The 12701-nt window shown below is 41.7% G+C and overlaps 2 protein-coding genes across 3 annotated transcripts in view; both read right to left on the bottom strand.

Moving 5' to 3' along the window:
- Positions 1-890: 890 nt before the first annotated feature.
- LOC114148954 (tripartite motif-containing protein 16-like) lies at positions 891-2951 on the bottom strand. Its single transcript, XM_028024474.1, has one exon. It carries the CDS (start codon positions 2908-2910, stop codon positions 1240-1242), a length of 1671 nt encoding a protein of 556 aa, XP_027880275.1. The 5' UTR covers positions 2911-2951; the 3' UTR covers positions 891-1239.
- Positions 2952-4958: 2007 nt separating this feature from the next.
- The window catches only part of col18a1a (collagen type XVIII alpha 1 chain a), a 74391-nt gene continuing 66648 nt past the window's right edge, over positions 4959-12701 (bottom strand). For both annotated transcript variants that reach the window (XM_028024471.1, XM_028024470.1), the window contains 15 exons: positions 12637-12690; positions 12491-12562; positions 11648-11722; positions 11524-11554; positions 11290-11334; positions 11176-11210; positions 10954-11085; positions 10020-10179; positions 8952-9016; positions 8716-8844; positions 8583-8615; positions 8321-8503; positions 7176-7373; positions 6541-6656; positions 4959-6443 (listed from right to left, as the gene is read on the bottom strand). In XM_028024471.1, coding sequence (XP_027880272.1) covers positions 6233-6443; positions 6541-6656; positions 7176-7373; positions 8321-8503; positions 8583-8615; positions 8716-8844; positions 8952-9016; positions 10020-10179; positions 10954-11085; positions 11176-11210; positions 11290-11334; positions 11524-11554; positions 11648-11722; positions 12491-12562; positions 12637-12690 — 1539 coding nt within the window. In that variant the 3' untranslated portion in view covers positions 4959-6232. The remainder of the gene's footprint in view (positions 6444-6540; positions 6657-7175; positions 7374-8320; positions 8504-8582; positions 8616-8715; positions 8845-8951; positions 9017-10019; positions 10180-10953; positions 11086-11175; positions 11211-11289; positions 11335-11523; positions 11555-11647; positions 11723-12490; positions 12563-12636; positions 12691-12701) is intronic.

Genomic DNA, 12701 nt, shown 5'->3' with positions numbered 1-12701 from the left:
AGAGGAGGAGTAATTAGTTGATGGCAGCATTATCCCAGCCGATGCCCTCCTACAGGAAGGAATCGCAGCCAATCAAACGCCAGAGCAGGTGTAGCTTATATAAAGAGGAAGTTAATAGAGAAAACAAAACGTTACGTCAAAATAACAGTAAATAATGCAAATAGAAGAAAAAAAGCGTTAAAAAGTGGTCAGTTTGTATTGTAGTAGTCTCAGTCTGTGGCAGCATAACATAAATATCTCAGGATGACCTACGCCAGTCAATCAGCTTCATCAAAGAGGAAAGTTTTCAGCCTGGTGTTAAAGTGATCGGGGTGTCTGTCTGCCTCACAGGGATCTGGTTCCAGATAACTAAAAGATCTGCCTTGCATTCTACGTTTTCAAATTCTAGAAACCTGCAGTCGGTTAGGAACATATGGACCAATCAGATCTCTATAGGATGGAGCTTCATTTATTGAGAACTTTATATGAGAAAAATAAATTTAAATTCTGTTCTGGATTTAACAGGGAGCCAAAGAAGGGAATCTGAAAATGGAGAAATTTGGCCTGTTTAATTTTCAATAAGCTTCAGTCTCCAAATATGGGGTCTTGGTTTACTAAAGCACGTATGTTTTCAACCCAAATTATTCACCCTGACTGGAAAACATGAAGATCTGCATCATCTCAAAGCTAAATGTAATCCACTTTAACTCAGGTCAGATTGTTGCTCACATTGTCCCTGTAAACATTTGGTGTGTCTGATTTTCTCCAGGACCAAAAGACACTTTGAATGAAATGTTTCTGCACTTAAGATTACAAAACTCACAATTTATTGTAATGAGGAATATAAAACATTCCAAATTTCTCCGTAATCAAATACTTTTATTGAAGAAAGCAAGAGAGACAGAACAGCAGACATTTTTTTTTAAAAATTTAAATCTAAAGAATTTAGAAGAAGGCGGCTAGGTTAATAGTTTCCGTTTTCTTCTATCACAACCAAAAAAACAGAAGCAAGTTAATTTAATTTCAAGACAAGTTGATTAAAACAAACTCAACATTTAAGTACATCAGTACAAATATCAGTGCAGAATTATTAGCCCGGGGAAGTTTAGATTTTCATGAGGAGAAATTTTTCTCAAATTAAAATGAAAGAAAACATCGGTAGCGATATCCTTTGACTCCTGTACATTTAAACCAGAAAAATAAAGAACAGAACATCAGACGTTATAACAATGAACCCTGATCAACAATCAGAGAGAAAATCTATTTGGGTTTGCAGAACTCTGCAGAGGATCCTGGGCCAACCCAAACTCCAGCCAGCAGCGGCTCAGTGAATGTGGTCTGGACTCTGTGGAGGAGAGTCATGGTTTCAGAGACGCTGTAGAAAGACAGAACACCTGCTCCGTGATCCAGGTACACTCCGACTCTGGAGGAAACTGGACCTGAGATGGAGGTTCTGATTTTTTTGTGTATCAGTTTATAAGTCTTTTCTTGACAATCCAAAGCCCAAGATTTGTCATCACCTCCAAATAAACATTCATCTCCTTCTCCTGCTCTGTTGATATTCTTGTAAGCGACCGCTACATAAACCCATGACTTGTTCTTCTCCACCTCCCAGTAACAACGTCCAGTCAGACTCTCTCTACTCAGAACCTGAGAGCGATCAGTGAATCTGTCTGGATGACTAGAATAAGACTGAGGTTTTTTCATCCTTGTCACCTTCTTGTTCCCCTGTGATAGTACCAATATTGTGTGAGCTGTGTTTGGATCCAGAGTGATTTCACATGAATATTTCAAGAATCCAGCTCTGCTCTTTGGTTCTGGTTCTGACAGTAGAACATCCACCTCAGTGACCATCAGTGAGATGTTTGTCCATGAGTCTCTCAGGACGTCCTGTAGTTTCTCTCTGAGCTCTGACACAGCTGCTGCCACGTCCTCAAAGTGTCTCAGAGGACGGATGTTGATGCTGGATGAGTGTGTAGACTCACTGAGTGCTGGCAGTGAGGGGTAGTTGAGGAGAAACTGGTTGTGATCCTCTGTGTGTGAGAGCTGCTCCAGCTCAGCGTCTTTCCTCTTCAGCTCAGTGATCTCCTGCTCCAGCTTCTCCTGAACATCTTTGACGCGACTCACTTCAGTTTCCTGCTGGGATCTGATCTGCTGCTTCACATCAGAACTTCTTTTCTGGAGGAGACGGATCAGCTCAGTGAAGATCTTCTCACTGTCCTCCACTGTTTTATCAGCAGAGCGATTGATGGCCTCCACCTCCTGTTGAAGCAGCTTCACATCTTTCTCTCTGTCCTGGATTCTCTGCTGGATGTTTCCTCGTCTCTCCTCCAGCTCCCTCTGCCTCTCAGCTCTTTCTGCTGCAGCTGACACTGTGTCATGACCTTTATGATCATCCACAGAGCAGAGATAACAGATACACTTCTGATCAGTGCGGCAGAAGATATCGATCACCTTGTCATGCTTAGAGCAGATGTTCTCCTGGAGGTTCTCGGACAGCTCCACCAGCCTGTGTTTTTTTAAAGGAGCTGAATCATGATGAGGCTGAAGGTGTTTCTCACAGTAAGAGGCCAGACAGACAAAACAGGACCTGACGGCTTTTAATTTTCTCCCAGTGCAGACATCACAGGGCACATCTTCAGGTCCAGCATGCCGGTGATCAGCAGGAGAAGCTTGGAGTCCAGTCTTCTTCATCTGCTCCACTAAAGCTGCTAGCATGGTGTTCTTCTTTAGTGCAGGCTTCAGTGTGAATGTCTCCCTGCACTGAGGGCAGCTGTGGATCCTCTTCTGATCCTCTTTATCCCAGTGGGATTTAATACAGTTCATACAGTAGCTGTGTCCACAGGAAGTAGTCACTGGATCCTTCAGTAGATCCAGACAGATCGGACAGGAGAAGGTTTCTCGGTCGAGCTGAACTGCCTGCTGCTCCATTTCTCCTCTCAGCCGCAACGACTGTTGGTTTCATTTCCTGAAAACAGAAACCGGGTTGAACTCTTGATCTGCAAATCACGTGTCAGTGCAGAGGCAGCAGCCAATCAGCCTTTTATCTTCTTGGAAGATAAAAGGAAGAGGACACCTAAAGTAAAAGTTTAACTGTCTTTACAGCAGTGTTCTGTTCAACAAAACTGACAGCAAAACTTAGAATTATAAATATGATCTGCTCTCTGTAATCATGGACATAACACCTGTGTGCAACCTTGTGTTTCTCTGCACTGCTGTGACAGACATCCTCATAAAATGAATGTAGGGGGTGAGAGGTGCATGTATACTCTATCGCAACTACGGTCTGTGGGAGTTTTTGTGGGAGTAGTTATTGACTCAGACCTGAAACTTCAGAGCCACAGTCAGTCGGCCTTTTATCACCTGGAGAACACCTCAAGGGTCAAAGGAAGAATTTACCAGCAAGATTTAGAGAAACTCATCTATGCGTTTATCTTAAGTCACATTGATTAGTGCAATGGTGTTTTCACAGGTGCAGCTGATCCAGAACGCTGCTGCTGGCGTTCTCACTAAAACCAGGAAGATAGAGCGCATCACACCAGTCCCTACACTGGCTCCCTGTAGCTCAGAGAATAGACATTAAAATACTGCTGCTAGTTTATAAATCACTGAATGGCTTAGCGCAGGGGTGTCAAAGTCAAATGGACGGAGGGCCAAATAAAAAATTTAGCTACAAGCCGAGGGCCGGACTGATCGAATGTTCATTGAAATTTTTTTAAATGACGCATATAGTCTAGTGAACCTAATTGAACCTACTGAAAACCTAACAAATATATTCCAATATGATCAGATAAATAAAGCAATATTTTCTTATGGCTCTGTCAGTAATCTTTAATTTTCAACAGACACAACTGAAATATTTTTAAAATATAATTGGATTGAAATACAATAAAATAAAGTGCAAAATCTATTAATCAAAAACAGCACTTTCATCAAGGAGAAGTAACATGCAGTGAAAACAAATATTAAACCTTAACTTTTAAACTTGAACTGAGTAAAAACTCTAAATATGTGATTGCACAGTAATGTTCACTTGTTTGAGGTTGAGGGTGATACTTGGTGGTGTCCCATCTTTTCCACAAGTTCATCAATGTTCGGGGTAAGGTTCTGAGCTGAGGAAATCCTCAGAATTGAGTGAAGGTGTTCAGCAGTAAGTCGACTTCTGTGTGATGTTTTGTTCAGGTTCATCAAAGAAAACAGTTGTTCACACAGGTATGTGCTGCCAAACATAGACAACGTTTGAGCAGCCTGGATGCGCAGCTACACGTGTCGCCGGCGACACATCTAAATTTGCAGTACCGTAATTCCGCCACACGTAGCGCTAAGTGGAAAAATTCCAACGGTTTCTGAAAGGGGAGACGTTGCACTTTCCAGCAAGTATCGGGTTAATAATTAATCCGGGGGGCACTCCTTTAATAGATGGTATATTTCGGCAATAACTTGGTGGATATTGAAAGTTCCGGTTGTTATGGATACATGGGTAAGTACATCATCTCACAGAACATTTAAAGAACTACTTACAGTTCAAATAAGGAAGGTATTTTTTTTTCAGACGGGGTGCCGGCTTACTGCGGTCTGCGGGCCGGTTCTAATAATAAATCAAGATCATTCCAGGGGCCGTAAAAAACCTTCTCGCGGGCCGGATGTGGCCCGCGGGCCTTGACTCTGACATATGTGGCTTAGCGCCACAACACATTACAGGTCTGCTGTTGTCATAGCAACCTTCCAGACCTCTCAGGTCTTCTGGTTCTGCTCTGCATCCCCAGAACCAAACATGGAGAAGCAGCATTCAGCTTCTATGTACCACAAATCTGGAACAAACTTTCAGAAAACTTAAAAACAGCCAAAACACTGAGTTCCTTTAAATCAAAGCTAAAGTCCTGCCTCTTTAGAGTCGCCTTTGATTAGATGCAACACACCAAAATGAATGGTTAAATCTTTCAATACAACTCAAACTTGTTTATAGAAAAACACAAAAGTAATTGAAAAAGTCTTTAATTCAGTGCCTGGGTGAAACAGTACAGTCATACAAAAAAAGCATATTCACAGATACTGTTGAGACGTCTGAGGCCAGGAAAGGTATGAAACTCTGACCTCAACATGCTGGTTTTTCTGACAAATATTAGCCAGTTTGCTCAAATGTGGTAAAAAGAGCAAAAATATTTATATGATCAACATTTAATTTAAAAAGAGCATTGTCCCCTGGATGACCAACATAAATGATTTTAATTCAGTTAAATGTACCAGCTTCTGGAAAATATCAGCAGAAAAGCCTGGAGTGTGTGATAAGGCACAGTTTTAATCTTTTTGTATAAGGTTGTGTGAAAATAAAATGAGTATTATTTTTGCATTTTATAACTTCATTTAAAAATAAATATCTATTTTCTTTTTTTTATTTTAAAATAATCCTTATAAATTTGCTGTAGTCCACCATTACCCCAAGTCCAGAGGAGGTCACACTTCCGCTAATCCGCTAATATCCGAGCTAATTCTTTGTTTAGCACTTTAGCATTTTTGCTAACTATTGTTTTTAGCGCGCACATAGCTTCTCCTAAAAATAATTTTCTAAAGCACCAATTTAGTTGGCTGTCTTGTAAACTTTCACTTGAATAAGGCTTATGAAAACAAAAATCTATTTGAAAACAAGATGTGATTTATAAAAGCAATAGTTAAACGGTGGTTGAAACTCTGCAGCAGCTTTAGCGTTAGCATTTATTGTGAAAATGTTTCTGTATAAATAAACTGAATTGATTGCGCTTTAGCGTTAGCGGGACTAGTGTTTGAGTGGTGCTTTAGGATTAGCGTAGCTAACATCTTATCTAGCGGTGCCCCCGCTGCCCCAATCTATGCTGAAGATGAGAAAATAAAAGTAAAAGCTCAACTCCTAAAAGAAATGCTAAAAATTGGAGGATGGATGAAGACACACAAAAAAAACATTGATAACATAAAATTTAACACAAAAAACAAACATGTAATATACAGAATAAAAAAAAATAATTTGAGAATGATACTTTCTGCACTTAAAAGAAAATATGTGCCACTGCTCTGGAGATAAAAGACCAACAGTTTCCTACTGGATCCTTTTCTTTAGCGTTTCTGGATGCTGGCAGGCAGGAAAACCCCTTGGGGGGCAGTTCGTCCTGATGTTTACAAGCTGCGTTGGCAGAAAAATTAAAAGAAGGGGGATAAAAATTTACCAGCTGAGTTTACAAAATGTATTTAGCTAGGGCCCTGAACGCACAGGATGGATTTATTATTTGGAGGGCGACGTGAAGGCGTTCTCGATGCAGAGGACGATGTAGGAGCCGGAGCAGCTGCTGGGCGTCTGCTGCAGGAGGCGGCCGCTCTGCAGGGACGACGCCAGGCCCGTCACAGCGTGCTCACCCGCTCGCCACGTTTCACAGTAATGATCCATTTGCCGGTGGCCCTTTTTGCTCGATCCGTGCCAGACCATCTTCTCTGGCCTGGAGGGGGAACAAAAAACAAACAAACAACTTTAAATCAGGCGTGGAAACAAACACGGCCACGGATTAAAATCTGGAACGGTTAACAAAGACTCACCATGCACTGTCCCTGAGGATGTCTCTGCCGTCAAACGAGTACAACGATACATTCTCTCTCATTTTGTTGCTGTCCTCACTGAAGATGGACTCCCAGCTGCTGAACAACACTTGGTTCTGAAAGGAGAAGGAAGGAAACGGTCAGACTCATTAAATCATTTCAAAGCACCAGATTCAGAAAACAATAGATTAAAAGCAGCGACTAGACTAGCAATTAACTTTACTGATGCAGATATTTTCCAAAAGATACATTCCTGCTCTTTTTCTTTACTTTGACAAAGTTGATCAAGTTATTTGACAGACTGGAATCTCTGTAAAGGTATTTGAGATTTCAAAATGTTAAAAAGTGACAGGTGAAAATAGATCATCACTGCATCTTTTTTGACACAGTCAAAATGACTCTAGTACAGCCTCTTCTTGGGAAGCTAAGCGCCTAGCCCTAATGCTACTTGACATGGTATTGATTAGTGTTTGCCAAGACCCAATCATGGAGCAACATCTGTTTTTCTCGGTGTTAACTTTTGTTGAAGTTTGTTCATTTTATGTTTTACAGCTTTTGTGGCCAGTTCTCGTAAAAATACATTTTAATTCGATTTAGCTGGATAAGTAGAGGATGTATCTGGACAGTTGACTTACCTTCAGGTTCATGATGGGGACTCCGTTCCTGTCCGACCTGCGGACGATGGTGTAGAGGTCTTGAAGCTTGGAGGACAGGAAGGCTCTGAACGTTCCCTTCAGACCAACAGCGCGAGCCTGCTGGAAGCACAGGAAGTCCGCCCCACGAATCCCTCGCATGTTGCCGGTCTGGGGCGCGTTCAGCGCTACGAGGTGGAGCTGAAAGAGAAGAGAGGCTAGCTTTAGCTTATTATTTTAAAATATTTTCTCACATTGCAAATTTATGCGACAAGGTTTGACCAAAGCTGGTTGTCCAGTTAAATTGCTTGGAGAGTTTATGTTTGTGATGGTAGGACAGATAAGGAATGTAGATGGTCTACTGGTTGCTATGGAGACGTGCTGATGGTCTCTGCTGAGCACTGGAGATGTATTCACCTCTCTTACCATCTTCCTCGCAGAAAGACAAACCTGGATCTTCGCCTTGTTGGTCACAGTTTGCTAAACTTTCTTTAAAGTTTAACTGACTTTAACTAAGTTTAACTAAAATCAAATTCAACTTTGCGGATAAAATGTGTAAATTGGTCTCTAAGGTATCTCTATGCTATCCTTACGTTTCTACGCATATTTGTGTGACTGTTTAATTTTGCAACGTTAAGCCTAAAACCGTCTCAGTGCTGCCCTCTTTGGTTTAAACATTGGCTACTGCAGTTTAATTTTCTTACTGGTTCCAATAGTTCAGCGATTGGGTATAAAAAAGTTTCACTCAGACACACGCCCCCTTGTGGTGAATCAGGAGTTTTAATTGTGAACATGGAGAGCAAAGAAGTCTCCAATAAGACCGAAAAAAGTCGATAGATTTGCCGCCCGCTAGTCATATTTCAGATAAAAATTTGCCAAAGGGTCTCGCTTAACCCTCTGTGATCATCCTCCCACTTGGCCACGCCCTTCAGTGTCACTTGGCTCCGTGGGGTTTGCTATAGATGTGGAAAGGTTTAGACCAGTAGATGTTTCCTTGTAGCCATTTTCTGATGAACATCAAAACAACTCTGACTGAGTATAGTGGTATATTATCTCATCTTTCCCATTTTGAAGAGTGGTTAAGAGAAAAATGGTTTCTGTTTGGTCATGTTTATACTGCAGTAATGTGTTTTAATTGTTGTACTCACTCCTGATTCTGACGAGTCAGCAGCTGGCGCCACGGGGGGGCTGGGCTGCCGCAGCGGGGGTTCAACGGGTCGGATAACCGCGCTGCTCTGGGAGTAATGGCCCGCTCCGTTGTTGGAAGTCCGTTCTGGGGTCTGGGGGTACACGACCACCGGTGGGGGCTGCACTTCTGCCACCTCATTGCCCTTTACATGAAAAACAAAGAGACTCAGAGATCAGAAACGAGTCGGGAAACGTCAAACTGAGTTACTCTTCAAAACGCACCAGATCTCCAAAGAAGGTCCTGTAATCTCCGAGCTGAGAAGAAAAACTGCCGGTTAATACTTTACATTAAACTCTTTGAATATTATGATGACACAGATTCATGGAAATTGAAGCTGAAGCTGTGAAGACGTACGAGGACTTGTCGAAGTCCATCGCGCACTCTCAGGTAGAGGTCTGCTTTGTCCAGGATGTAAATGAGACTTCCCTCCGGCTGCTGCCTGGCCGTCGCAATCAGGATGTCATATGACCTCAACACTGTCACCTGGGGAAATAACTAACCATCTTTAGAGCAGAAATAACTTAAACAATAGGTGCATAGCACATTAGCTGACAGATATAAGGTCATTTAAAATACGGGGATATTCGTACCCCAGAGGAGAGGCCAGGGCTTCCAGGTGGGCCTGGCGGACCAGGAGGTCCAGGAACGCTGACAGCTTCAAGTCAAAACACAAACAGAAGTTAGTAAAAAAGTCTGAAATAATACATATCTGTACAAAAACTCCCAACCAGTTCCTCCTGGTGTTTTGGCTCTAAAACACTTTGGTTTACAGAGGAAGACTAAAGGAATTAGATTCAAGTCTAAATCATTATTCCTCTACTACCGTGCATGTTGGTGCTAATATGCTGTACCAGACTTTTTTATTTTTATTTTGGTGTCATCTGTTTGGACCCATCAGTTTTTAAAATGATAATTACATATTCAATTGCTTTCAGTTTTTATCCGATGCTTTCACACCTGATAGTCTGGTAGACTGGACTGGGGACCGAAGTTGTGACATTGGTTACAGTTTTAGCTGCTGTGGTTCTCTGTCTCTCTGCGCTGAGTCAAACTAACCAAACCCTTTGAGCAACCTGTTCCCTCCTGGCTTGTGGGGGTGCTGCACCAACAACCACTGAAGGAAGCGACAGAAAAACCTCTGAAAAAGACACTTGACAACTTCCTTCCTTACAAATGGGAAACAAAAATGTAATGTCAGATTTTTGTTTTCAGATTTTTCGATTCGAGTCTCTTGTGTTTGGCTAAAGACCACAAGCTGTTTCTCCTGCTAGCACTAGACTAATGTATTTGTTTTGGTTGCATTTACCCAGAATGCCCTGTTCTGTAGTCCACTTCCTGCTTTTGAAGCGGTCTCCAGTCCGCTTGGTGTTCATACGTGCATTGAAACCGTGCCAAAGTTCACTTCATCCACACCAATGTCACAGTTGGTGTCTTGCAAAAATAGTTTCAATCTTTTTCTTGCTTTCATTACAACACATTAAACAAGCTTAATAATGTCGCTAAGTTTTTAACTTCAACTATTTAATTTCTTCGTCCAGTTTGTTTCTCTGAAACAAACCAGCTCATGTGATCACATGACCCAATATTGATGTCTCATGATGGAGGTCTTGTGTTTTCTACAGCCTGGCTAAAAACAGGCACAGAAAGAAACTACTTACGATAATTAGGTCTGTATGTTCCAGAAAATGAGGGATTCCCAGGAGGTCCTGGAGGCCCAGGTGGTCCTGCTGGTCCTGGACGGCCATCATAGCCAACACCTGGTGGTCCAGAAGGTCCTGATGGCCCAGGAGGCCCAGCTATAGACTCTCCTTTTGGCCCCTAACAGGAAAGGGGAAAACAGATCAGGGTTTATCTTCAAAAGAGATTCTGGTTCTGAAACTAAAACCACTCAGACCAGTGGTAATTTGTTATGAGGGATTATGTTTTACTAGCTCACACGTTCCTCTTCAGGTTTCACCATTTCACTTTGCTGTTCTTCATTAAACAGGCACAATTTATTGTCTGGTAAATCAGAATTTGTACTTGTTCCCTTTCATTCATTAATATAGTAAATGTTAATTTAACAATTCTTTTCATGCTTATTCTTTCATTATGTTTAGGTTTGAGTTTGGCACTGCTAACTAAAACGGTAGCTATGCTAACCTTAAAATACTAAATATTATTTCCATTAAGGGTAAAGTGTTATACCAGTATGGCATTTAAGAGAAGCTAAGCTAAGCTTCAATTCAAAGTCCTTGAAAGACTACAACAAATTACATTTTGTGTTTTTCTGTTGGTCCTGTATGTTTCTTCTTTCATATAATGTTGGAGTTTTCACCCACTTCAAAATAAGAGCATGAATAAAAACATCTAACTAGCTGAGAACAAGCTATCATTAGCAATAATTGCAGATTCAGTTTGAGTTTGTTTTAAATCATGTCTGAAAGGTCAGCTCCACATGGTTGACTCGAACATTAGTTTCCCCCAATTACCATGTTGGTATTGCATTTAGCATTAGCATAGCTAATGTTTATCGTTAGCGCAGCTAATGTTTTAGCTAGCAGTGCACACCATTGTTGAGCGCTGTAATTGTGCGGCTCCCTCTGAACTCACTGGTAATCCTGGGTTTCCTGGAGGTCCTGGTGGGCCCACTGGTCCTCCAAAACGTGGGTCGTAGTATCCACCACCTGGCTCTCCTTTCTCCCCCTTCACTCCTGGATCTCCCTGGTCTCCCTTCAGCTCATTCTGTCAAAGAACATTATGATATTTTGTCAGTTTACTGCCATCCCGAAATCCGAGAAAACTAAACTGAGGTGAAGAGATGAGGCGGGTTACCTTAAATGTGTAGATATCAAAGTTTGACGCAGTTCCTGTGAGGAAGAGGAGGAGATACTTTAGTGATGAAGATACTCTGGAGAAGGAATACAGAGATGAATGTTTCAGGATTACCTGGGATCCCAGGAGATCCATGCTCTCCTTTTTCTCCCTTTACCACTGCAGCACAAAACAGCATTTTACAACATTTTAGAGCCATAAAAACAATGTTTAACATCTGATCGCCCACTTTTATCACACCATTACTTTATAGGTTATTCTTAAAGTTCCCAGAATATAACATTTAAAACCCTTGAAACATGCTTATAAATTATTTAATCTATTAACTTTGTTTTATGCCGCCCGTACCTTGGTAACCCCTGGAGTTTTCATCAAAGCGCTAAAGAATGAACAGAGGGACAGAATCAGTTTGGAGGTAGATGAGTTGCATTTACTTGACATGGAAAAGTAGACCTGGCTCTTTTGGACTCACATTAAAGCGATCTAGAGCAATGGCTGGACCTGGTGGTCCGGGAGGTCCTGGAGGTCCTGGTGGGCCGGCAACTCCCTGTAGGAAACACAGAACTTTATGGTTGGTTCAGATTCAGAATGAAACGCTGCGTAGGTAACAGGAACAGTCTGTGTAGCTCTGACAAAAACACCAAGATATGGCTGAACGTTCCCATCCAACTTTTCCATCTCTTGATCTTTAAACTGCTGTCGAGTAAAGCTCAATATGTTCCCAGCGGTCGGCATATTACTGGCAGATTAACTTTCCCAGGCCATGTTTAGATGGTCAAACAACCTTTTATCAAAGCATTATTTCATTTTGTGGCAGGTAAACCAAGCCCAAAGCTGTTTTGAAAAAGAAAAAGTCAGATAGACTCAGGCTGATGTTAAAGGAAAGCTAATATGCTTCCTTCACCAGGGTAGGATAGGTCTATGGGCGATACATTACAAACAATTTTCCACAAAATCATTCTTAGATAATGACATTTTAGTCTACTCAGTTTTGCCTGTTGAACTGGGGTTGCTAGGTGACGGGGCAGAGCTTTGCTGGGGTTGCTAGGTAACGGGTCGGGGTTGCTAGGTGAGGAACTTTGCCTGCTGAATTGTGACGTTGCATTCTGGAGGTTTTTTCAAATGGATCTTTTTTCAGACGGCAACAAACATGAACTCATTACCAAAAAACAGCTGGGTGTTCTTTTTGTTTTTTAAGTGCTTGTAAGTGGTTGTTTTTAGAAGCAGTTGAGACTCAAAAAAGAAGTACAAAAACGTGCAAAATGTGATTTTTTGCATAATATTTATGCAGTACAAGAAAACTAATCCAACTTACCGGGTAGCCATAACCTGCACCCCCTGCTGGCTCTCCTTTTTCACCCTTGTATCCATTCACACCTGGACGACCCTGATGGATAAAAATCACTAATCATTCTGATGCACTTTAAAAAGCCTCAGAAACTCTGAAATAAATGTACTCACGGGTCTTCCTGGCATTCCTATTTCACCTTTCAGTCCAGGAGGCCCCTGAGGCCCCTGCAGCAAGA

This window comes from Xiphophorus couchianus, chromosome 7 (assembly GCF_001444195.1).
Source record: "Xiphophorus couchianus chromosome 7, X_couchianus-1.0, whole genome shotgun sequence".
Lineage (NCBI taxonomy): Eukaryota > Metazoa > Chordata > Actinopteri > Cyprinodontiformes > Poeciliidae > Xiphophorus > Xiphophorus couchianus.
This window is presented reverse-complemented; position numbering and strand designations above follow the sequence as displayed.

Excerpts from the sequence above, each read along its gene's own strand:
- LOC114148954 (XM_028024474.1), bottom strand. The coding sequence starts at position 2,910 with ATGGAGCAGCAGGCAGTTCAGCTCGACCGAGAAACCTTCTCCTGTCCG.